Source organism: Camelus bactrianus, chromosome 35 (genome assembly GCF_048773025.1).
Source record: "Camelus bactrianus isolate YW-2024 breed Bactrian camel chromosome 35, ASM4877302v1, whole genome shotgun sequence".
Lineage (NCBI taxonomy): Eukaryota > Metazoa > Chordata > Mammalia > Artiodactyla > Camelidae > Camelus > Camelus bactrianus.
Genome location: NC_133573.1, coordinates 25,914,090 through 25,940,239, shown reverse-complemented (window position 1 = coordinate 25,940,239; position 26,150 = coordinate 25,914,090). Strand labels below are relative to the sequence as shown.

At 44.8% G+C, this 26,150-nt stretch overlaps 1 protein-coding gene across 9 annotated transcripts in view; it reads right to left on the bottom strand.

Annotated features, from left to right (window-relative positions):
- Positions 1-9,160: 9,160 nt before the first annotated feature.
- The window catches only part of CELF2 (CUGBP Elav-like family member 2), a 471,642-nt gene continuing 454,652 nt past the window's right edge, over positions 9,161-26,150 (bottom strand). For 6 of the 9 annotated variants that reach the window (XM_074358053.1, XM_045522029.2, XM_074358057.1 and 3 more), the window contains 3 exons: positions 24,900-25,097; positions 20,066-20,209; positions 9,161-16,924 (listed from right to left, as the gene is read on the bottom strand). In XM_074358053.1, coding sequence (XP_074214154.1) covers positions 16,797-16,924; positions 20,066-20,209; positions 24,900-25,097 — 470 coding nt within the window. In that variant the 3' untranslated portion in view covers positions 9,161-16,796. The remainder of the gene's footprint in view (positions 16,925-20,065; positions 20,210-24,899; positions 25,098-26,150) is intronic. The other 3 variants (XM_074358055.1, XM_074358056.1, XM_074358052.1) reach the window with 2 other exon arrangements.

The following is a 26,150-nucleotide window of genomic DNA, read 5'->3' as shown; positions in this document are numbered from 1 at the left end:
GTGTTTGTCTTTCTCTGTATGACTCATTTCACTTAGCATAATGTCCTCAAGGTCCATCTATGTTGTGGCAGATGACAAGATTTCTTCTTTTTTATGGCTGAATAATATTCCACGGTATATAAATACTGCAGCTTGTTTATCTATTCAGCTATCTATGTTTCCATATCTTGGCTATTGTAAATAAAGCTACTGTGAACATAAGGGTGCAGATATCTCTTTGAGTTAGTGTTTTCATTTCCTTGGGATATATTCCTTAAAGTAAAATTGCTGGATCATATGGTAATTCTATTTTTAGCTTTTTGAGGCTCCTCCATACCGTTTTCCATAGTGACTGTACCAGTTTACAGGGCACAGGGGTTCCCTTTTCTCCACACCCTCATCAAGCATTTGTTATTTCTTGTCTTTATGTAATTGCCCTTCTAACAGGCATGAGGTGACATCTCGTGATTTTGACTTGTATTTTCCTAATGACAAATGATGTTTAACATTTTTTCATGTACTTGTTAGCCATTCATATATTATATTTGGAAAAATGTCTATTCAGGTCTTTTGCCCATTTGAAAAATTGCATTATTGATTTTTGTGCTGTTGAGTTGTATAAGTTCTTTAATATATTTTGGATGTTAACCCCTTGTCAGATATATGATTTGCAAATGTTTTCTTCCCATTCCATAAGTTGTCTTTTCATTTTGTTGATGGTTTTCTTTCATTGGTTTCTTCACAGAAGCTTTTTAGTTCTATGTAGTCCTACTTAGTTATTTTTGATTTTGTTCCTTATGCTTTAGGTGTTGTATCTAAAGTCATGGCCAAGAGCCATGGCAAGGAGATTTTTCTGTATGTTTTCTTCTAGGAGTTTCATGGTTTCAGGTCTTACAGTTAAGTCTTTAATCCATTTCAATTTAACTTCTGTTTTGTCTGATATAATTATAGCTTGTTTTGGTTTGGTTTTGTTATTACTTTGTTTGAAATTCCTTCTTCTGTCCAGTCACTTTGATCTTTATATGTCTTTAAGCTAAAGTGAGTCTCTTGTAGGCAGCATATGTTGGACTTTTTTTTTTTTTTTTTTTTAATCCATTCAGCCATTTTGTGTCTTTTGATTGGAGGATTTAATCTGTTTACATTTAAAGTAGTTACTGGTAAGTTGCTGTTACCACTTTGTTTTTTGTTTTCTGGTTGTTTTGTAGATCCATTGTTCCTTGTTTCTTCTCCTGCTGTCTTTTTCTGTGTTTTGGTGTCTTGTGGTATCACCGTGCTTTTAACTTCTTTATCATGTATTTTTGTGTAATTACTACAGGCTTTTTGGTTATGGTAACCTTGACCCTTACATAAAGTATCTTAAAGTTATACTAATAATTTATAATTTAAATTAATAACAGTTTAACTTCAATCAAATTCTTGTGCTTTACGCTTTTATTTCTTCCTCTTACATTTTAGGTTATTGATGTTACAGCTGATATATTTTTTATATTGTGTAACTAATGACAGGTCATTGTGGTTATGGTTATTTTTAATGTTTGAACTTATAAAATAGAGTTGTAAGTGAATTATGTGCTACCATTACCATATTGCAAGATCTAACTTTAATTATATATTTATCATTACTAGTGAGTTTTACAATGCCTTATGTTTTTATGATGCTAACTAATATTTCCACCCAAGTAACTCCCGTTAGCCTTTGTTGCAAGGCAGATGTAGTGGTGATGAATTCCCGCAGCTTTTACATGTTTAGGAAAGTCTTTACCCATCCTTCATGTCTCAAGGACAGCTTCACTGGGTACCGTATTCTTGGTTGGCAGCTTTTTTCTTTCAAAATTTTGAATATGTCATCTCATTTTCTTCTGCCCTGAAAAGTTTCTGCTGAGAAATCTGCCAACAGTCTTACGGGATTGTCTTTGATTTCTTCTATTTCACTACATTTCTTTAAGAAATAGTTCTGAATTCTTTGAGTCCCCAGGTCTTTATTTCTTTAGGGTCAGTTATTTGAGCTTTATTAATTCCTTTCAGTGGTGTCCTATTTACCTGATTTTTTATGATGCTCGATTCCTTGCATTGGTGTCTGAATATCTGAGTCACTAGTCTCCTCTTCCAGACTTTGTAGGTTCGCTTTGGTAGAGACAGTTCTTCACCAGTCAGCTCAGGTTGGGTTTCTGGACGTGCCTGCTGGTAACGTCCTTGGACAGGTGGGGCCTGCCGTAAGGTCTGACTTTGGGTGAGGCAGCTGTTTGAGCTGTGAGGTTGGGGTGGGGGGGTGCCACCTGCTGAGAACAGTTGGCTCGGACTGCTAGCTTGCTCCCTGCCCAAGTGAGGCTGGGGGATGGGCTTCGTGGGTGCCTGGTTTCTCTGGTCCCTGCTTACTAGACGGTCAGGGCTGGGTGCCGCACTCAGCAGCAGGTGGGGCTATGAACTCGCGACTGTGCAGTCTGGGGACCTGACTCAGGCAAGAGTGTACGCTGAACATTCTGGTCAGGTGAGGCCGCTGGCTTTGCTCTGCAGGTGCTGCTGTAAGCAGGCTGTCGGGTGGGCTGCGCGGTTCCCCGTGTGCTCTGGTGAGACTCCCGATCGTGCAGGCTGAAGAGCATGTTCAGCAGTAACTGGGGCTGGGAGTTAGTTCCCCTGCCTGCGTGCGGCAGGAGCAGCAGCTCCAAGGTCACTGAGGCTGCTTGTTTGTGGTCTTGGCTCAAACTGACCCATGCCGCAGGTGGTCCCCTGGCTGAACAGCGCCTCTGGCTTTGCTCTGGGAGTCATCAGCTCTGCCCACCTGCCTCTTGGCTCTTGGCTTGAGCATTACTGGGTCACACAGCAGGTCCCGGGTGTTCGTATGGGGCTGGGGCCATGCTCCGTAGCAGGTGGGGCTGACTCAGCCCTTCTGCCTGGGCTTGAGCAGGCCAGGCTCCAGGGTCAGCAGAACGCCTCGTTTGAGGGCCTGATTTAGGCGGACTGCACCTTGCAGAGTGCTCTGGTCATGCTGCGCCACCGACCCCTACTTGGGCTCCACAGCGAGGAACTCGGTCTCCCAGGATCCAAGGGCTGGCTGTTGGAAGCCTCTCCCCATTTCTTCATCATGATCAGATTCCCAGGGCTTGAGCCTCACAGATTCTTGTGATTCCTGTGGGGTGACACGTCGGGAGCTCCCACAAAGTAACCCAACGTGCTGGGGGTGCTGGATGTCAGCTCTGGGCTCTCTTTTCCCACCGGAGGAACCACAGGCTCAGGGGAGACATCTGGGCGTGGGGCTGTGCTGGTCTGGGGAAGGGGTGGTGGGTCAGCCTGTGGCCACTCTTCCTACCCTTGTTCTTCTTCTTTTTTTTTTTTTTGTCTTTTTTATATATATATATTTTTAATTGAGTTATTCCCCTACCCTTCTGATGCAGTCTGTCTTCATCTCTGTGGCTCAGGGGGCTGCTTCAGCCTCTCAGTGGTGGCCTGCCCATGAATAGTTGTGAACTGTTCTTGTAAAGGGGAGTGAAGTCAGGGATGACGCATGTCACCTTCTTGGTGATGTCACTCCTATCACATTCTTTAATGACAGAGTCCCCAGTGTTTCTCTTTTGTTTTTTTCTCTAGCCAATCTGAGTCTTTCTTTCCTTTTTAGCCCGGGGATAGGGAAGTTGAATCAGGAGTGTCTCCTCTGAAGCCTGCTCTGCAGAGGGTGGGACACCAGGGAAAGCTGGCAGGTGTCACCAGCGTTTCACTGTGACTGGGCTGCAGGTGACACTAGGAATAGGGGTATATCTAGCCCTGTAGGAGAAAATGAATGGGGCACCTGCATGGTGGGATGGGGGGGCAGAGTGGGAACTGGGAGGAGAAGAAGCTTGAGGGCTTGGGGCCCTGGAGCTATAGGTGGATGGTGACAGCGCCATCAACTCTGCAGGACGTTTTCTCTGCAGGCCATAGTCCCCGTCCTTCATTCCTGTCGAGGCTGTGTCTCCGCTACAAATCTCCTGCCAGCTTCATTGAAATCCTTGATGGGAAGGCTCCCATTTGTTTCAGGGCATAGTTTTAAAGGGGTGAAGTTAATGGATGGAACATAGTCTGTAGACAGGTAAGACTGTACTGTAGATGGCCATCTGGGAAATATGGCTGTAGAGCACATAGAGCTGCTCTGCTCAGTGCTGCCCTCGGAAGAGAGGTTGGTATTGAAAGCCTCTCCCAGCTCTTCCTCTCCCATCACCCACTGTACTTCATTCTCCCCCTAGGACAGACCTTTAAGCTCTAGCCAGGGAGACATTGTGTCTGAGTAGCACTGAACTCAGCGGAGGACTAGAAAGTCTGAAAGAGCTGCCATCTCTTTGTGGATCTTCAGTACATAATCCCATGTGGTTGCCGTGGTGACATGGTGTCTGCTGTGGGGAGAGAGTGTTTTGTTTGGACCATCCACTCTTGCTGGTTTGAAGTGTTTCCTCTTACTTGGTGGATAAGCTAATCACAGCAAACTCCTGAAGGCAGGACCATGTGTTACTTCTCTTTGCCCCACCAGCCCCTACCTGAGTGCCTCACGTGGGGTAGCTGTTTAATACATGTCTTTTGCATGAATGAATTATTAGTGGATTATGTAGTATCTTTGTGGTAGCTATTGACAGATTGCTTGGATTCATCAAGTTCTTGGAAATGTTACTTTAAACTGACAAACGCTTGATCTCCAGAATATATAAGCAGCTCATACGACTTAAGAGAAAAACAAACAACCCAATCCAAAAATGGGCAGAAGACCTAAACAAGCAATTCTCCAAAGAAGAAATACAAATGATCGATAGGCACATGAAAAATGCTCAATATCACTAATTACCAGAGAAATGCAAATCAGAACTACAATAAGGTATCACCTCACACCAGTCAGAATGGCCGTCATTCAAAAGTCCACAAATAACAAATGCTGGAGAGGCTGTGGAGAAAAGGGAGCCCTCCTACACTGCTGGTGGGAATGCAGTTTGGTGCAGCCACTGTGGAAAACAGTGTGGAGATTCCTCAAAAGACTAGGAATAGACTTATCATATGACCCAGGAATCCTGCTCCTGGGCATATATCCAGAAGGAACCCTACTTCAGGATGACACCTGCACCCCAGTGTTCATAGCAGCACTATTTACAATAGCCAAGACATGGAAACAGCCTAAGTGTCCATTAACAGATGACTGGATAAAGAAGCTGTGGTATATTTATACAATGGAATACTACTCATTCATAAAAACTGACAACATAATGTCATTTTCAGCAACATGGATGTTCCTGGAGAATGTCATTCTAAGTGAAGTAAGCCAGAAAGAGAAAGAAAAATACCATATGAGATCGCTCATATGTGGACTTGGAAAAAAAACAAAACAAAACATAAATACAAAACAGATAGAGACTCATAGACATAGAATACAAACTTGTGGTTGCCAAGGGAGCAGGGGGTGGGAAGGGACAGACTGGGATTTCAAAATGTAGAATAGATAAGCAAGATTATACTGTATAGCACAGGGAAATATATACAAGATCTTATGGTAGCTCACAGTGAAAAAAAAAGGTGACAATGAATATATATATGTTCATGTATAACTGAAAAATTGTGCTCTACACTGGAATTTGACACAACATGGTAAAATGACTATAATTCAATAAAAAAAAGTTTAAAAAATAATAAAAAAAGATAATGAGAAGGAAGAACTTAAAAAAAAAAGTTCTTGGAAACGTTACATTTTCTGGATGCCTGGAGCTAAGTGGCATCCAGCAGCGTGGACTTTTTGCCTTCGAGGCTGTTCTAGTGACTCAGTTGTACTCTACTGCTTGTGGGCTGGCCCGGGCTCTGTCCTGCTCCGGGGCCTGGCTTGGCAGGTGAGACAGTGGCTGCAGCTGTGAGAGGGTGGGAGGGAGTGGACGTGCTTCTTAGGAATGCCTTAGAATCAAGCCTTTAGTCGTAGTTTTCTATTGACTTGGACTCTGTTCTGTGGCTTTTCTGGCCTCTTAGATATTAAAAATCTATCTAGGGACAGTCGCTAGATATAAAATGTTCCCGAGATGATACTAATTTAGCTTAAGGTGACAGTACCACTCAAGGTAGTTTGACCTAATGGCAGGACTGTCCTTCCATGTAGGACCGAGTAGCTGATTAGCTCTGTGGCAACAAAGCAGAACCGCCTATTTGGGACTTGGAAGCAGAGGAGTGTTCTTTGTCATCCCCATCTGTGTCCCAGGCCTCCCATAGTGGCTCCTGACTTATGCCACCAATTTCCACCACCCTCATTCCCTACCACGATCAGACCTCTCACCACAAATATTTCCTCAATTGTCCAGTTAATAAGGAATGCTTTTCTCCAGGCCCAGCAAGATCGCTTACCCCGTTCATCCATCCAACAGTTTTGAGTTCTGACTCTGTGGCAGGCGGTGTGTGGAGGCACTGGGGATACAGTGATGGATGACACATAGCTCTTTCGAAGAGCTCACTGTCTAGCTTGGGAGACAGACATAAGCAACATGTAGACAATGCACAGAAAGTGGTGACTGTCATGCATCACGGACAACGAACTACGGAAACACAGAAGCGGTAGAGAGATGAGGAAAGAAAAGGGAAGGAGCGAATGACTCCGAAGACAAGAACTGTATGTCACAGGGCTTAGCTACTGGTGGCCATCTCTCAGAGCTGCCCTCTTCTAAAGCAGTGGTTTTTAATCTTTTACTAGCAAAATTGTGTTTCTAAATAAACTTCTACGTGGACCACTAATAACAAAAACAAGGAAAAGCAGAGCACTTTTGGCAAAATTGGGGGTGGGGTGAAGTGGTCGAGAGCGTGCCCTGCTTGACTGCACCCCGGCTTCTCTGAGCCCTGACCCCTGCTCTTCCCAAGGTGGTCAGAGACTGTTGGTCCTGGTCGCTGCTGAGGACGCAGCTTTGCCTTGGAAGGGCATAGAACCTATGGGCTTGTTACAGGCAGATCTCTAGGTAATTTTGTCATTCCCATCTAGCACCCAAACTGGACAGCGAGGCTTTTCTTTTGGGTAAGAGATACCTAAATGTACAGTGGTAGGAAGGGGCGGATCTGGGTGAGGAATCAGCTTCCCTTTCTGAGAATGGAGTTAAGTTGTTCCCCAAGGCTCAGGGCAGTTCACCGGGCGGGCACGCCTCCAGGGCACAGGCTCTCAGGAGGGGACAAGCCTGTCCTGGACCTTGTGGGTGCAGACGTCTCTGCTGGAGGAGCTGTCCTTTCTGGTCGGACCTTGTCTGGAGTTGTCCAAGGAGAGCTGTGGGGTTCTCTGGGGATGGCCAAGCGCACCCCTAGTGGGGAAAGAATGGAGCAGGCCAGTGGAGGGGCGCCTAGCCGACCGTGGCAGGAGGCACCACCACAGCGTGGTGGATCCTGATCTGAGTGCTTTCTATGCGTTGGTTTAGCTAATCCTCATAACAACACTTTGCGGTAGGTATTATTTTTACCCCCATTTTGTTATTGAGGAAGTTAAGGCACGGAGAGATTCCATGGGTAATTAGTGGTGGGGCTGGCATTCCAACTGAGGCAGTGTGGCCCACCAGGGATGGCCCCTAAGTACTTTCTGTGCCTGTACACAGCTTGCTGATGGTAGAAGGGTCACCTGGTGTCTCAGAGCTGGGGACTTCTTGGCTGGGCTTTAACTATCATTGACCAGTTGCAGAACATGGACTGCATCTATTTATATATTTATATATGCACTTATATATTTTTTGTTTTTAAAAACATCCTTCACATGGAGGCAGGCACATGTGGCGTCAGGCTGCTTTGCTGCTGGCAGAGAAATAGCAGAGACAGGTGAGAAATGCAGTGTCCCCCCAAAGCAGCTCCCGCCCGACAGCCACTCCGGCCGCCACTCTGAGCTGGTCTCCAGCGCGCGGCTCCTGCCTGGGGAGGTCAGGAGTGGGGGCGACTGAATCGTGGCTGCAGAGCAGGAGGGGAAGGGGCTGGTTTTCGTTCTTCCCTGACTGGGGCTCAGAGCTCTTCCACCCGTTCCTGCCTTGCATGTGTAACCTCCCGCCCCCAAAAGAGGGATGCTTTCAAGCTATGTAACTGACGCTCAAGGCAAGGCCACCAATTCTTCAACACACGAGCCTAAATCACGGAGTCCTATAGTCTTCAAAATGTTCAAAACCTTAAACAGAACCTGTACCCCAATCCCAAACTACAGGGCTCCAGCAAGAGTGACTATCCCGACCCTTTGATTTTTCTACCCTTGGCTTGTTCTCTGATCTCTCACTTTTCACTGGAGCTTTTTGTTTTTGGTGACAAATTTATGAGTAGGAGGTTTGGGGTGGGAGGAAGCAGGGACTGGAGGAAGAATTTTGGATTATCTGTGGATTTTCATGAGCCATGCTCTCCTGTCCCTCATCATCAAGGATGATTAAGATTTCTTTTGTAAAGGGTTAGGATGTCTGTGCCATTTTGCAAGTAGAAGTTTAGGAGTTTTTCTTAGACTCCAACATCAAGGAAGAAAAACAAATCTAACACAAAACCCCAAAGCAAAAAAGCCAACAGAAAATGCCATTCTGTTCAGACTCATGGCCTGTAGGAAAAATTTCAAAAATATTCCTTCAAAGGTCCCAGCAGCAGGCGTCCCATTTAAACTCTGCAACTGTTACAGGGCCTCTCTCTCTCACATAGTGCTTTGAAATTTTACCCTTCTCATCCTGAGTGATCAGATGCCTTCTCTTGCTTTTTCTCACTCTGCAGTCCTGAATAGAGCCGCCATGGCTCTCCGGCAGGTGCAGCTGCACCGTCACATGATTTTGGAAGAGCATTGATGCAAACCAGCATTATTCTTGCCTTTCTTTTTCATCCCTTTTCTTCTGACCCTAAAGGGGTCACACTGAGAAAAGCAGTCGGGTTTTCTAGACGAGGGCAGATTCTGGAGGCTTTCTAGGGCTCTTTCGGCCATAAAGGGATGGCTCTCTTCCGACCCCCTCAGCACCCTGGGTAGACATTTGCCATGGCCACCAGCAAGGGGATAGTTTTCCAGATGTCTCCCTCTAAAATGCACCCAGAAGAAGTTCCCCCCACTCTGTTTTGTTTCCAAAGTCAATTTATTTAATATTACGTCATAAAGCCAGTGATATAATTTTAATGAAAAATATCCTGTATCACTCAAGACTTAAAAGAACAAAAATACCCCTTAGAAACACTGCTTTGAAAAATAATCGCATTAACGTTACACACAACGGAGTCCTTTCTTAAGCTTTATTTAAGAAATCGAGTACTATATAGTTCAATATATATAAGACACATCCAGTATTGTGTTCCTGATAGCAAGTGCATAGATTTTGTCAAGATATCATTTTCACTCGATATAAACGTTTCATGGTCACATGAAGATAGTATTCCCATTGATTTTGCCCAAGCATGAGAGAAGAAAACAGAACACAGCAGAAATAGTGAACTACAACAGAGATGAAAAACAAAAACAGCGAATTAGCAGAACAGTCGATTCCTGATAAGTGAATAAGCTGATTGTTTGGTCACAATGTTTTATTCACTTATCAGGAACGATTCACAGTACATCGAGGTTCACTGTGTTTCCTAGCCTGCCAGCTAAGGGTGTCCGCCCAAGATGGCGCGTGAGTGCTGTGGGCTGGGCAGGTGGGCGGCTTCCGTCAGCAAGGTGAGCGCTGACAGGTGGCATTCCGCCAGGCGGCCCGTGCGTGGCACACTGATGCGCCTTGCTGACAGCGCAGCGGCGCTTCGCAGACTCACAACGGTAAGTGTAAACTGAAGGAGGGACCAACTGTACAGTCATAAGTGCTTCAGGGAACTAGCGTGTTTGTCCCCTTCTTTGGAGAATTGTTGTTTTTGCTATTTTTTCCAAAACAACAACAACAAAATCTGGCTTTGTCTTTCCCTTCTTTTACTCAGCACGAGTATTTTGCTTGTGCCGAATGGTGGATATAGATACGTATATTACTTAAGTATTTCAAAAATAAACACTTGCATCTTGGAGAGAATTGATCACCCTCTTTACCCCCTTCTCCCCTCCCTCACACCTTCCACCCCCCCAAAAAAAATAACAGAAGAAAGAAAAAGAAACCACACCCTTAGCCGTCTTTTCCCACTAAGCTAAGCAGTGGGCTGTCGGGGGCAAGCGGGTGAAGGCTATGAGGAGTGATTTAAAGCAGAAGTGTTGGCAGGAAGTCAGCTCATCTGTGCGGGTTTGGAGCGGGTGGGGGTCACTTCACTGTGGCGTTGGGCCTGTGGGGGGAAGAGCCTCCTCTCCTCCGACTCGCCAGGCCCCTCTGCGGTTGAGCCGACTAGAAAGCACAACCCAGGGGTCAAGAGGGGCTGCCGGACCCAGAGGGTGAAGGGCCCGAGCACCTGCAGGGACAATCTCATTGGCGGCCAGAGGAAGGCTGCGGGTGCCGGGAGGCCTGAGTCAGACAGAGCTTGTGCGTCTGAAGAGTTGGAAGGAGAGAGAAGACGGGGGCAGACATCAGTGGAATCTTGTAAGAGCACTTGGAGAGCAGTCAGATTCCTGAGCAGAAGAGATGGGCAGAAAAGGGAGGCGGGCCTGTGGCTTCAGCCTGAGAGGGCGGACGAGGAATAGTGTTCTCTTTATGCTAACTGGGGGTTGGTGGTGACTGTGGGGGACGAGGTGCTATAAAAAAATAGACACTCATTCACGAGGGAGCATGTGGATGCACATGGCATTCTTGGCTTTCATTTGGAAACAGATGACATACTGCGAAGACGTGAGCATGAGAAACTTGACCTCTTCCCCCTCCCATCCCACAGGCCTGAGTAGAGCTTCCGTTTGAGCCCTTGAAAGTGTTTTCCCCTTCCATTAGTTTTAATAATTAAAGATGCTCCTGGATTCAGCTAGCTCTCAAAAATGAATAATTTAAATTACTTTTCTATTGATGATGGCAACACACATTTAAGTTTAACCCTTTTCACATCTATTCACCAGGTGAGTACGTTTTAAAGTTTTTCTTCTCTTGAGAGCTCACCTCTTTAAAAATGTGATTGGTTTCTCAGAGGAGTTTAATGGTAACAATAGAAGGAACCCCAGATCTGCTGCTTCTTAAGGTCACGCAGCAAAACAGCAGCTGTTTTTTTAGTGTTGAGATCTGCATCACTGTGTCCCAGAGAAGGGGGCGAGAGAAGGAGGGGTGAGGTCCAGAGCAGGAGGGGGGAGAGTGAAATGTACCAGGGTGCCCAAAAGACTTTGCAAGGTCTTGGCAAATCCATCCCTGGAGGCAGGTGTCTAGGTAGACCGTAGAAAGTATGTAGAAAAGAGATGAAAATAGGCTGTGGTACTTAAATCAGAGGTGGCTGGTGTGCAATTTCTCCTTCCCCTAAATCAGATATTCACTTAGGTGGAATCGACTGTATCTTTTTTACACAACATATAGAAAAAAACAGATACGTGAAACAGTGAGGTGTGTAGATGCATCACCAACACAGAATGACTGCCAACAACACAACACGCAGAGAGAGGAACAGGTATTAGGAAATGGTTTAATATTGGAGACAGAAGCCAAAAACTGCATCACACAATAACATACGTTACAAAAATAAGTTTGACTGTTTCAACTACACGGTTATGTTCACAATGAGGACAGAAGAATCAGAAAAAACTTTGATCTAAACAGCAAAAAAGCAAACCCCTAAAGTTTTAACTAATACATTTATCCACTTAAAGTGACTGAGTACTTCTAAATCTAATTACCTTATTGTGTAACTGCACAATACAGAATAAAAAGTGAAACTTACCGCTGTATTTTTTTTTAAGACAAAATTCTAATGCTAGATATAAGCAAAGGGAAAAAAGAAATCAAGCCAAAGTTTTTAATTCTCAAAAGTAAAGCAACTTTCTTTCTATCAACCAGAAATCAAACTTGAAATCAGTCATTGTCAGGGGGCCCACTAGAGTAAGCCACAAAAATTTCCTTTTTTTTTTTTTTTAATCTCCAGTATAAAAAGTTCCACTGGTACAAAATGCATAAGTACAATCAGTTGTAGAAATAGGAAAGCCTGCGTTTTTTTTGTTTTTTTTTTTTGTTTGTTTGTTTGTTTTTTTGGCTCAAATTCCATCAAACAACAAAATCCAAATGCATCAATAAAACAGAAACAATACTCAAATGGTCTTACAGTTTTCACTAGGGTGCATTAACTTTGGCTTTTATCAGACAATATTTAAAAACTATTTTATAATTCTAAACAAAATGATATTAATCTACAAACAACAATTCTCACAGCACAAAAAAACACAAATACATTTTTTTGTATGACATTATTCAAAAAGGTAATGAAACTACAGGTTTTTTTTTAAATTTTATTTCTTCTTGTTAATTAGCACTTAAGATAATAAAAACAGAAACAGTAAAATGAGTCCAGAGTAGCGTAAGCCAAACTAGAACCCCTATGGTGAAAGAAAGATGAACTTGTGACGCCTTTGAGGACTGCCATTTGATCGCAATTCTCTAATTTAGTTTAAAAACGACTATTCTCTACACTTGATTTTTAAAAAAGCAGTTTCCCTGTGTGTTTTTTTTTTTCCTCTGGCACAGGCCCTTCGCACCCTGCAGCTTGTCCCTTCTGATATTAAAAGATAAAGTGAAGAAAAGGACAGCTTGTCTTTGAGGGGGGTTATCTTTTTAACAATGAAATATACCAAAAAAGAAAAAAAAAAGGTCCCCCCCCCCCCCCCAAAAGCACTGTCTTGGTTGCCTGCAGAATCAACTCCCAGCTCTAAGTGCCCACCCTGCGCCTCCGGTCAGGGCAGTGGAGCACGTCCTGCTTCAGTGAAGAAACGGGGAAAAAATGCTTAAGATGTATGTTTAATTTATTTAATAAGAGATTCTGAACGGAACAGTCTAGGGAATTCAAATGGTGCCGTCCTGTGTTCCCCCGTGTGTCTCTGTCCCACCGTCTCATGTACATGAGGGAGATGCACGTGATAACCTTTCACTGAGCCGCTTGCTGCAGGAAGAACCAAACAGCCCTCGAAGGATGCAGGAAGGCCCCAGGAGTAGTAAACACGTGTGAGGATAGTACAAATCGTTTCATTGTAAGTGCATGTGCTGTAAGCAGGACACTTTTTTTTTTTTTTTTTTTTTTTTTGCATGATTAGAGGCTAGTCCTTTCCATCCCAGGGCTATCGCATCCACACACACATTAAACCAAACAGGGTGGTGGTGAGTGGACAAAGGAGGAAGGAAAGGGAGCCAGCAGTTTCTGAACGCCATTAGAGACAAAGAAGCTTCCAGAAAGGCAGGAGTTTGTGTCGGGGCTGTGGGGATGACTTCGGGGTTTGTCAAGACAGCAAGTCAAAGGAATATGGCACTTTGGAAAGTGGTGGCAGGGACTGGCGCTAGGTTTTTGGTCAGTGACTGTGATAAAGAACTGAGTTTCACTTGTGTGGTCAGTCCCCTTCAATGCGTTCAATTCAAAATACAGAGGCAGGGAAAGGACTTTAAGCTTCCAAGTCCAGACACCTTGCTTATTCAGAGGTATCCACTGGGGTCAGAGAATCCCCAACACAATGGGTGAGTAGAAACGTTAATCAGGAGCATTTAAGAAACAAAAGCAAAAACCCCTCCAAAGACTACCCCATCACAGAGCCATTTAGCTGGAAGGTGTATGAAAGTAACTTTGACTACCCTGCTCTCAAAAGCATACTGAATTTAAGGTCTATTTAGCTGCTTGAATGTGTCTACCATTCACCTCAGAAGGTTGATCCAGTGAACTGTTTTTAATTAAAACTGAAGAAGGAATTCCAGCAGCAAATTAAGAATTAAAAACAAAAAACAAAAACAAAAACAACCCGAGGGTTAAAGTACATTTTTTTCCTTCAGCTTTTCCTTGTGGAGTTTTTATTTTTCTTTCGGATCTCACCCAAAGGGTGAAAAAATACTAAAGAGAAAAAACAATTCAAAAAGATATGTAGGGGGGAAAAATCCAAATTAGAAACACCCCAAAATCAAACAAAAATGATGACAGTATAAAAAGTTATCAACATTCCAGACAGCTCTGGGTAGAAAGGGTTAAAAGTTCAAAACTTTCTCACCTTAGAGGTTTCCATATATTATGAAGAAAATACATTGTGAGGTTGCCGTCACAGCATTGATGTGCAGAGTGGTTAAAAAAGTGAGACATGGGCACTTATACAATGTCTTACAAAAAACATTATAGAGAAATAACAAACAATAACAATTTCAGGCAACAAGACCACAGGATAGCAAGTTAACAAACTTTTTAACCTCTTTTTTTTGTTTGTTTTTTGTTTTTTAAATATTAGGGATTTATACAAAACACATAATAAAATACCCATGTTATCAAATTACTTCTCACAAGAAACACACTGAAGCTCTAGGAAGGAAGTACCTTTGGAATTTGGCACTATATATTTTCACTTTTTTTCTTTAAAAGAAAAAAAAATCACATTTTGCTGAACACAAACACATCTAAATAGTCCACAATAAAAAAAAAAATGACATCAATGCTTTACAAGCCAACACAAAACTTATTCTGGAATAGTTTTTGTTTTTCCCCTCACGTGAAATTTTTTTAAGCAAACTTTTTTTGAAATTCTTTTTTGTTTTAAATAAACCAATTCTAAACGTGTCTTATCAACAAAGAACATTAAGACCATAAGACTCATGATGAAACCACAACTTAATTCACAGAAGCACCAACGTAACACAGTTTACAGTAACCTTTCTCCTGTACATTGAAACAGTAAAAAATATAGGTCATTTCATGTGCATTAAACCATGGATTGTCTAACTGTGAGTCAGTTCAGCAAAAGGTGACACAAATAGGTAGCATTTGCCCCAAAACAGGGTAAATATTTTTCTTATACTAATCTACAAAAAGTGGTTCTATATATATATCTTAATGAGAAAGTGAGCCACCTAAAATGGCCTTATCAAAAAACTTTACACTGCCTGAAAAATGTAAAAACTATTACAGACCTCTAGAGACTTAAAATCAGACAGTTTTTTTCTCAAACTGTTTTTGGAAGTAGTCTGTTAGAAACCAACATTCTGTGTCCCTGGACACATATTGCTATTGTTACCAGTGACCGGGAAGAATGCCAATCCCTGTATAATACTTTCAAGTCTGTTTTATGAAAAGAAAAAAAAAAAAAAAAAAAAAAAAGAAGAAAGAAACATTTTTGCCACAGGTTTTTCTTCTATAATTAATTTGTCTAATAATAAATTTCAGTCTTGCATGAATGCAGCAATGTTTTTCACATTGACTTCCCAGAATTCATAGCTAGATGAGGTCACATGCAAATTTCAAAGGTCAAACTAGATCAAAGGTCAGTAGGAGAACCAAATATGATGTGAGGTCAGAAAGACATCAGAAACAATGACGGGACGATGAAACTGTTTTTTTGAGACGCCACAGGGACATGCTAGGCAAACGGTGAACTAACGGGCATGAAGATGTCTAGGGAGAAAACAGGAAGAGTAAAAAGTTACACAGAATCTATGCAGCAGCAACAAAAATCACTCTTCAGGGTGCGGGAGAAAAACTAATGCAAATCTTAGGGCATTAGGGAGTCGCGAGCCATCCACGTAATTTGCATTTCTTAGTCTTTATCCACAGCACAATGGAACCCAGGAGAATCCATCCGAGAGGGAGAGGGGATGGATTCCGGGTGTTCTGGGGTGAGGGGCTGGCAAGGGATGGGAAAGAGGGTCCAGTTTCAACAAATGTAACATACGGGGAAAGTCAGACGACCGAACCGTAAACTAGATAATGGAAGTTACGAACAAAATCATCAGACAGATACAAACAACGAGAGGATAAAGCATGAACTTTAGGCCTAGGGTTCAACGGTGAAAAAAGCCCACTCCTAGAAGGATTCCTCTAGAGACTACTTCAAAAGGATCTAGCTAGCACAGAGAACTGCTCCTTAGGTACCCAATAAGTTAACAATAGGCAATAAATAACTTCCATTATTTCTGAGGCAGTAAAAATTTTGTACAAAAATAGAAATGCTTTTTTTACAAATAAAATTTACAGGCCTGTGGCTTTCTTTTTTATTTATGTATTATTTATGTATTTATTTATTATTAAATTTATCTTTCAAGAAACATCAAGTATTTTCACTCATTTTTATTTTATTTTTAAACCCTGTAGCTTTAAGAAACAGATCTCTAAATCTTTTTTTTTTTTACATTAATCCTTTCTAAAAACTAAAATAAAACAACAACAAAATAGACAAACCAGTAGTAATAATCTGACCAATCAGTGTCGTTTCTTTGAACCCTAAAATAAAATCCTTCTGATTAAAAGAAACCAAATGTAGTGGAAAGACATTTTGTATTGTTTTAAGTGCTTCTCCTGGCTTTTCTCTTGCGCTAGGCCACCGCCTTAACCTCTACGAACAGCTGGTGCCCCTCCTAAGGGGTGGGCGCAGACTGGAGGGGTGACTCCTCCAGGCAGTGCTGGGGGCACCAGGGGTCTCAGAATTGCACGTTTGCCTTTGCTTGCCGTTTAAATTCTCAAGATGTCATTTATTTGTGTCTGTGTGTTTTTCTTTTTAAAAAAGCAAAAAAACGAAAACAAAACAAAAAAAGGTAAAAGGAGATTCAAATTGCAAAACAAAGGAGAATACAGTGGCACAACTGGAGGAGGAGTTTACTCGATAGAAACAAGGTAGCCGGAGTGTTACTTATGGCGAACTGGGGAGGGGCCGGGAGGGGGAGATGGAGGCCTTATTGTAAAAATAACCGTCTCTGTTGGTAAAAGTTGGCAATGTGGTCCTCCTCTGCCTTTCCTGTTGAGAACAGGCTGGCTCGTGGGACTTACCCTAAGAAAGCTAAAATAAGAGCAGGGAGCCTCTGGGGTTAGGATCAGTAAGGTTTGCTGTCGTTTTTGGAGCGCTTCAGCTGGACCTTCAAGCGTTTCATGCCAATCTGAAAGCCATTCATAGCCTGGATAGCAGCTTGCGCAGACACTGGATTGTCGTAGCTAACAAAACCTGGAAAACACAAGGGGAAGGAGGGCGGGAGTCAAGATGGGGAGAGAGCAGAGGAGGGGCGGGGGTCTCCGGGTCGCTGGATAGTGTAACCGCGAGTGGTAACACGCGCCCGTCCTCTGGCCCCGGTTCAGCCCTACCCAGTCCATGGACTACAGGTTATGTTTCACTGGAAACATCCACTGAGAAGCAGTGGAGACACAGTGAAAAAGCCGGCTGGACTGGTAGTTTGCTATCAGGAGAACAAAACCCCTCTGCAGAAAGCTAAAATCTCAGTCCCTATTGTTTGAGTGAATTGGGTCTCTCTGTTTACTGATTTCAGTCAGATCCATTTGTTTAAGGCCCCTTTGACAGAAACTCCAGTACATCAGTAAGTGGTGCTCACAGAAGCGGTGGCATAAATATTCTCGATCTCGAAGGGCCCCGGAGGCTCACATGCCCCAACTAGGTGAGGTTCAAAGGCAGGACAGTTCAGGGAAGGGCTGGGTAACAGGTGTGCTGCCAAAGACCCTGCCTCTTTCTAGTCCAAGTCTTAGTGTGTGCAGGATGGGGCCAGGCAGTGAATTAGCTCTAGAATAATTTATACTTGATTTTTACCACTTGGCACTATTATTGAGAGGAACCCAGGGACCCAGGAGAAATGCTGGGCCATTCTCCTTAACTTCCATTTTCAAAGCTCTACTGAATTCAGCAGAATGGAAATTGCTACTTTGTATGCCCAAGAGTCCTAGGGAACAAACAGTCTAAACAGCTCAGGGCTTAACAGCCTTCCTCTCACACTTCCAGGATCTTCCTCTCATTGTGTGACACTCGTGCTCTGGACACGCACCCGTGCCCTGCCAAGACCCAGGCACAGCTCTGACCACACAGTCTGTTTTAACACTGGTTGGGGGGGGGGTCCACGCAAAGGTTTCTTTACTTAACGCTGGAGCTTGTGTGGCCCCTGCTTTGTTGTTGAAAGGAAGCTGTCACGCTGATTGGATTTTAGCTCTGACCATGTGCTGTTCAGAAGGTTCTGTATATACACTAAGTTCTTCCAGCCATGGGCGATTAAAGCCAAGGAGAAAATTCCTTCACAGGTTAGAGGAGGAAGACAGGGACACAAATGTACCTTTAGCAGAGTTCTCGGCTGATAAATGTGGGCACATAGTATAAGGCAGGACCGATGCTCACAGGCCGGGTGTGTGCAAAGCGGTGGTTTAAGTTTTTGTTAAATCTAATTCCCAATAAATGTGACCTTGAAGATTCTTGTGCTGATTTTCTCCTTTTATTCTAGGTCTTTATCCAGAGGTAGCAAGACGATTAAAGAATGGAGATGGGTCAAGGGCGAGACGACGGATAGCGAAACTGGCCAGGGGCTTGGGATGGAGTGCCACCTGCGACCAGCACGCCTGGGGCCCCGGGCAGGCAGCACACCTAGGTGCGGGGTGCTGCCCCTGTTAACACAAACTGAAAACGCAGTGCCAGGTGCTGGGCACGGCTGCCTGCCGGTCCTCACAGCTATGCAGTGGGGCATTATTCTGAAAACTGGTTAAGTACTTTGTGGGCTGATAGAATCTCTTTTCGAGACAGTAAATATTTTCTCAAAATCAAACCAGGAAATACAGTCCTTTTCCAGTCTCCAAACAAGCCCAGCACCTTGTTTAGGGACGAGGAATACAAATGGCTGGCCCGAAGCCTTGTGCGGGGGCGCTCCCCGTGGTGAGCTCTCCGCGGGACGCGCCCACACCCGGCAGGATGACTTACTCTCCATTTCACTCTCATGAACCATCACAGGGGCGTTTATATACTTGTAATGGGTTCAGGCTAACAGCCTTTCCACTTGGATAAAAACAGTGACTTTAAATGGCTGATACACTAATTCCCCAAACAACAGAGGCTTCAGGCCTTCCTGGGCGACAGCACAGAAATTAGAAAGACCTTACGATAATGGATTTGAGAAGCCAAGACATTCTCTTTAGTCTGGGTGCCCCATTACCGGTCAGCCGAATACCAAGTTTGAGGGTTTGCCTCTCTGAGAACCACCTCCACCTTTGATGTTTTCTTTCCACCACGTACTTCTATTTGTATTTCCTCTGGCCCATATGTGTGCTCCTTGTTTTGTGCTATTGTTGGTACCTGCCACCAATGTGAACCGTTCAACTGGAGGAGAGATTAAAGCAAATGCTGTATCTCAGACTGGGCCAGAACTTGCCGAGTGAGTAGTGTATGTACTCTGAATATTCCAGCCGCTAAACTACTTTGGGGACCAAAAGAGTTTAAGAAATAAATGGAGAAACAGACTTAGTGAGTGTGCTCCTCCTGCTGTAAGACAGTAGTGCAAGCAGTGAGTTTGCCTTACTCTCTCAGGGAGCAAAAATCGCCCCGGGGGCAGAGTCCAGGCTGCTTGAGGGAGGAGGCTGTGACATCTCGGGCCACCGAGGAGCTAGGTTTGCCAACGTGCCGAGGACACCTGTGTCTCCTGTGCACTGCATCCACTCAGGCAGTCCCTGCAGATCCTGTCATCCCAGTTCTGGCTCCTGATCCCAGCACAGTGCAGCATTTCACATCTCTGTGAGCTAAATCAACCCCCCACCACTGGGCTCGTGGCATGGCAGGCCCTGAGCACATCTGTACTGTGATGGCACCAGTGAATGTGTTTTTATGTCCATCCAGATGCCCCCAATACAATGTGCTGCCCCCATCCCCAGTGTCTGAGTCACAGTGAACCTGGAAGGCTATGGATTTGTGGACAGGTGTCTGCATGCCTTTCTGTGTCAGGACAGCCTAAACTACCCCACAGTGTGTAAACTGTACTTCCACCTGGTGACATTTGTGGTTCAAATTATGGGGCCTAAAGAGCTTGCTGTTGCTCTACAATGGAAGAGCATTGGTTATAGGTAGCAAGACCCTTCAGACGTGCAGCGCACAGCATCGCCTACGGTGGGGGCACTTCATTTCCCACATCGTTCCTTTTTATCTAGCCCTTTTCTCTCTTTTTGATGAGATGACTTTGCCCAATCTGCTTACATGGATCCAGGACACATGACACACATCGAAGGCCCCATCCCGCCTCCTAAAATACTGGCCATTGACATTTTCCTTCCCACGACTCCTCACTTGGGAATGCACTGTGCTATTCTAGCTGGGGCTCTTTTTGCATACCAAAGCACTTGCTCAGATTGGTCTGTTTGTCAATGAAGACTTTAGCAGAGATAACATTTCCAAAAGGCATGAACATCTGCAGGATGTCCTGGTCTCCAAACTCCTGTGGAAGGTGGTAAATAAAGAGGTTTGCACCCTCTGGACCTAAAGAGGGGAAAAAAAAAATCAGAGTAAGGTATTCTTCGCTTCTCAGTTCCCCACGCCTCTTCTCAGGAACGCTTTAACGACAGATAAGCTAAGCACGTGGCTGTCTCTCGTACTGAAAGGGAATGAAAGAGATGGATACGTGTCCAGGGCGGGTAAGTCTTTTAGGACAGGAATCCTCCCTCGCATTTTCCTGACTTCTGAAGAGACACTGGCTAAGCAGGGCTTCCTTTTCACCTGTAATCTTCTGTGGGTCGTGCTTGCTTACTGCACACGAGCACATATTTTCAGCCTTCCTGGGCGCGAAGGTGGCAGTCCTAGGGTAGAGTGGGGGAGGAGACTGCAGGCGTGGGATTTTTCCTGGGAGGCCTGAGGTTTGTAGCACATACTGTCCCTTTTAGGAGAGAGTGTCCTGTGTATTCTAAGCAAATTGCAGCAATTTAGAAATAATGGATAGAGCAGTAATGCTGCCTGGATTCCTCAATCATTTACCTAATTATCCATCCAGCTTTGATTTGGCAAATCTCTTAACACACAGTCTAATAATCATCTTAGAAATGACTGGCAATGAGTCAAGACAGGGAAAAATAGGTAGCTGGAGTTTAACAGCTGTGATCAGAATTATACACTGGGCATTAGCCTTGCAAATGAACGCATGAGGTGTAGAAGCCAGTCAAAGACTAAGCCGGGCCCAGCTCTCTGCTCTTAACCATCACTTCCAGAAATACAGCCAACCAGGGCAGAATGAGGAAGATCTGAGCTACACTGCAGAGGTAAGCTCTCCTAACTTCCTTTCCATTTCATTCTCCCATCTCTCTAGCCACCTGCGCAAGACCATCTGCAGGTTTAAGGAAGCAAAAAGGAGGGGATCCAAGTGACCTGATGGAAGGTAATTGTGTTTTGATATGTAACAGGCAAGAATGCATTTCAGGTCAAAGGGTGCTAGGGATAGCTGCCGATCCTTCCCCAGATGGTTCTGGGGAGGCCCCAGGCTGGATGCCCCTAGGATATTCTGGGCATGGTGTCTGGGAGGGAAGGGAGCTCCTAAAACTGGTGAAGTAGCCTCTGCAGCTGCTTCATGGAACCTTAACTGGCATTCTCGGGAGGAGGAACCGGGATTGGCTGCTCCACTGGGAAGCCCCAGGGACAGGCTGTGGTGCGTTTCCAAGGGGCTGGGGGAGAGTGGGTCGACAAAAAGTAAAACTGGGGTTAAAAAGAACTTTGTAAAAATAAAAAGGAGAAACCAATTTGCAAAGAAAAGTCAAACCAAGTTTCTTTCCACATACACACACAAAATCGTCAAAGAAAAATGCATTCTAATGAATGGGACTTTTCACAAGGAATTTTTCTTCAGGCAAATTTCTGAAGCCACAGAGATGAAGCGTTTCTTTTTTAACTTTCAGCATCGCTCAGTTTCCAGGGACAGATCCATGTTCCAGAGCGAGAGAGGCAGTTTGTACTTAAAGGGACACAATTACAAGGTTTAGGTAAGTCCCCAAATGTTTCCTGTTTTTTTTTTTCTTTAAAGAAACTCTTTAAGTCAAAACTTAATATGAACAGATAGAAAACTCAAACATTGGAAATGGATGTTCTGAGAGCTGCCGTGCCCTGGGGGCCTCTGCAATGTGCACATCAGGCAAATCCAGTCCTACCCAGACTGAATGTTCCTTCTCAATAACAGATCCAAGTGCACAAATGAGAATTAATGGTGCCCAATCTGAATTGCGAAGTCATCTTACCTCCTGAAGCCTGGGGGGGAAATGCAATTTCAATGCACTATGACAAATTACTGGCTGTGCCTGGACGGCCCTGGCTTTCTTGAATGCTGTGCATTCTGAATGTATCCATGCCAGGTAGGGGGCCAAGAAAATAGGAAGAAGGTAAACCCAAGGAGGCTTTGTCTTTTTCTTCATCAGCAAGAAATACTTGGCTTTTGCAAACTGCCAACGTTGTTAACGTTAAAATGAGAAAAGGGTGACTTGATATGGAAAACCTGTTAATATTCAAGTGTAGGCAGCTACTGCCATTGATACCAAGGGTTACAAAACCGACAGCCATTCTTTGAGGGTCCTACCTGTGTAGCTTCCTTCCCTCTCCCTTCACTGAAAACCTGCTGACCAGCTGCACCGTCCTCAGCCTTCTCCTACTACACGGGGTCTGAACTTGTTAGCGTTCTCTGTGTGGTACTGCTGGCCCCAGCTGGTCGGGAGCTCTGTTTCTCACCTGGCACTTGACCCAGCATAAAGCGCTGGGAGGTCCGTATCGGACGGCCAGTGCCTTGTGCAGCGTCTGGCTGGGGCTTGGAGGCTCTGCCTAAGAGAGTGTGTGTGTGTGTGTGTGTGTGTGTGTGTGTGTGTGTGTCTTGCCTCCTGCAAACAGACGATGCTGGGAAGGCGTGAAAGAGGTCAGAGGGCATTTAGAAATGGCAGGAAAGGGGTCAGCTTTCTTGGACTTCGGTCTCTATAGGGACACTATCACCCTTCAGAAGATTTAGATGCAGAAAATATTAAAACCGTTTTCTTTACAAAGCCAGACTGGCTCATTTTCTGAGAATACACACACACAGACACACAGACACACAGACACACACACACACCAGGGTACATGACTCCACGTCAAACTGACTCAACTCTTTTGATTAAGGACAGAACTATGGGGTAGAACAGCTAAAAATCTATCTAGTAGTGGGATTAATCACAGGTTTTTTTTTTCTTTTTTTTCTTTCCCAGTATGACTTGCCTTTTACATTATGTTTTAGTTAAACTAACATTCAGATGGTTTAGATTTCTTGGGCATAGGTTACCTGGGTGAGAAGAAGGTGATCAGGAGGGAGGTATGAGAAGAAGGGAGATGACTTGAAAAAAAAAACAAACAACTTGAACAAACACTGCCAACCAAAACCACTGCCAACAAAAAAATCAAACACTAAAGCATAGGGGGAGGTGTAGCTCAGTGGGAGAGCACGTGCTGAGCACGCACAAGGTCTTGGGTTCAATCCCCAGGACCTCCTCTAAAAATAAATAAATAAATAAACCTAATTACCTCCCCCTCACAAAAAAAGTTAGACAAAAATAATAAAATGAATAAATTCAACTTAAAAAAAACAAAAACAACAAAAAAAACCCACTAAAGCATGCTACTGGTATCTCACACACCTAAATATAAATAAGCTGGAATTGGCAGTATTTATTTTGAGCTATTTTACATTAATTCCAGAGGGTTAATTATTGCACAAGGAGTGCCTAAAACTCAAGGCATAGAAATTTAGGGCAGTGAGCTGGGGTGAAGCAACTTGGAAAAATACTGCTTCAGAGCCCAGACTTTATCCTTAAGCCACTAACTAACTGTTGAGCCTGCTGGTGACTGATGTTTTCTCAGCGACACAGGTTACAGTTTGCCGTGAGGCCCGGCTGGATGGTGGAGAAGTGACCAACACTCTCTAAAATGCACGTGGGGAAACTGGCCTTCACGGTCTCTTCTGAGGACATGGTTCCCTCACATGCTCCCTCCTACCACCCTTATTTGTCACCATGGGAGTCAGACCCCCGGCAAAGGGACCTCACCACAGGCTTTTCTTTGGGAAGCCGTGGTATTTGTGGCCTAGGGTCTTACGTGCCTGGGAAAATGCAGTGGTGTGAATGGTTGTGTGTGTTATAAAAAGTCTACAATAACAGTCACAGCTGAGAGCAGAGAGAAGGTTGAAATCAGGAAATTCAGACTTTCAAATATCTCTCAGTTTTACCGCTCTGTTACTAATAAACAGAAAAACCCTTTAAAAAAGAAAAGAAAAACCCCGAGTATCTTTAAAGCTGCATCTCTTTTTACAAATCACAGCTTTACAAAGTAAAATCATTCTATTTGTTATAGAATACCGTGTTTAAAGTCAACGTATTTAGACAAAAACCAGTTTGGAGCTATGGGGGTAAGGATAAAGGAGAGGGAAAGAAACTTAAAAGATGTCTTCGGCATACCTCCCTATTCTAATTGCCTTTCCTGAATCCGAAACAAGTCAGAAGGAGGAACATCCCAGGGCAGACTCTGCTTTAAAAACAACTTCAGTCAAGGAGGACGAAACCGAAGGTGAGAAAGGAGGAGTCAGACGCTCCCTGTTTGGACTAACTCATTAACTGTTTTATAATTAGCATTCATCTATTCTTAGCATTAACTTCCTGTTGTTTATTTTGCCTTAATGGCAGAGAAGCAAGGCAAACCATCACTTAACTTGCTTCCCCAGAAGATCCTTGATTAAACAGAGACCGAGTCAGCCCTAACAGTGGATTTTATCGTTAACCTGGAAACCGCCGCCTACTAAGAGGGGAGCTACAATCACGGGGGGATGTGGACTCGGAGAATCTTGGGACCTGCCCGCAGGAGGCTGCATCAATTCATCCTTTCCACTAATAAGGAATTGATACGTAAGGGAGAAACCACAGATGGCCCGTGCTGCTTCGGGAGAGGGGGCTCCTGGCAATTTCTTGATGGTAGCGACTCCTAAGTCGCCGCGCATGGCACACAGCGGGGGGGAAATCCATCTTAAGCGGCAGATAAAAAATTAAATCAGAAGATAAAAGGAGTTAGGCCTGTTGGGTTTCTTGAACCAAACCAAAACACAGTCAGGAGAAGCGGAGGGGCCGCTCTGCCCCGCGCGCTCGGCTTCCGCGGCCAGGCCCGCGCGGCCGGCGGCACGCACCTTCCTTCTGGCTGCCCGCGGCGCTCTGCTGCTGCAGCAGGCTCTGGCTGTAGAGCGTGGGCAGCGCGGCCGCCGCGTACTGCTGGATCCCTGAGTAGGCCTGCGTGAGCGCGTCCATGGTGCCCGCGGTGCCGTTCGTCAAGCCCGTGGCGCCAAGTCCTCCGTTCAGAGCCGCCATACCTGAGAGCATTTGAGCAACTTTACAAAAAACCCAACAATAGAGAAGAGAAACAGCACTTTTCATTAGTGCTTTCAAAGGAAGTTAGAGTCATCTGACACAGAGACGACAGCAAGCGCATGCAGCAGGTGCGCTGGGCAAGCCGACGGGGACTCAGACGGAGCCGTGAGGTCGCGGCCACAGCAACGGCAGACACACACACACACACACACAGCCACCCCCAGCCCCTGAGCAACGAGGCCCCTCACTGCTTAGGCCCGTGATCAGAATTCACGGAGGCACGACAGTTAGACGACACATTCTTGATTCCATGCACCGTGCTACTGGCAAGTACTGTCCTTGTCTTTTTGGAATAAATGCCTTCTGCTTGGAAGCATGTTAAATAAAAAACAAAAACGTGGCAGAGGCCTGTGACGTCTGTACACTTAAATCCATTTACTGGGCTCTTTGAGGAGCCATGGGTTGGCTCCAGGGGGTGAGGGGGAAAGGACTGAATGAAACTTTTCTCCATAAAGCTGTCCAGTGAGGAAATGGCTGGGCGCCCCTGCCATCAGAGGAGTGGTGGGGAGCACTGCCCCTCTGAGGGCCCCACACCTCAGGCCCTGCAGGCGAGACCCTGGGGCTGCCTTCCTGTGACCTGTAGCTTACCCCCTCTGGCTTCTCCACAGGGCTGGGCACAGCTAGTATTTAATTGCAGTGGTCACTGGTGCCCCCCGACTCCTGGTACACAGCCTTTTAAAATTTTCCAGGTTAGGAGAATTACCTTTTAAGCTTCTCTTTTTTCCCCCCCCCAGTTTTTTTCCCCCTTATTTGACACAGAAGGAGAATAAATTCATGCTCCTGCAAGACTGGATGGACTTTTCAGGACTACCATCTCTGTGTGACCTGCAGCTCCAACAAGTGACACTCCAGCCACATCATCACCATGGTTGGTTGTGTTTTGGGGACTATACCTCAGAGAAGGTCTGCTTTCTGAAGGGTACTGCCTGCTTCAGCTGATCCTGTGTGTGTGTGTGAGCTGGTCACAGCTGGCCTGACCTGCCTGGGGGGTGGGGAGAGAGCTGGGAGAGGAG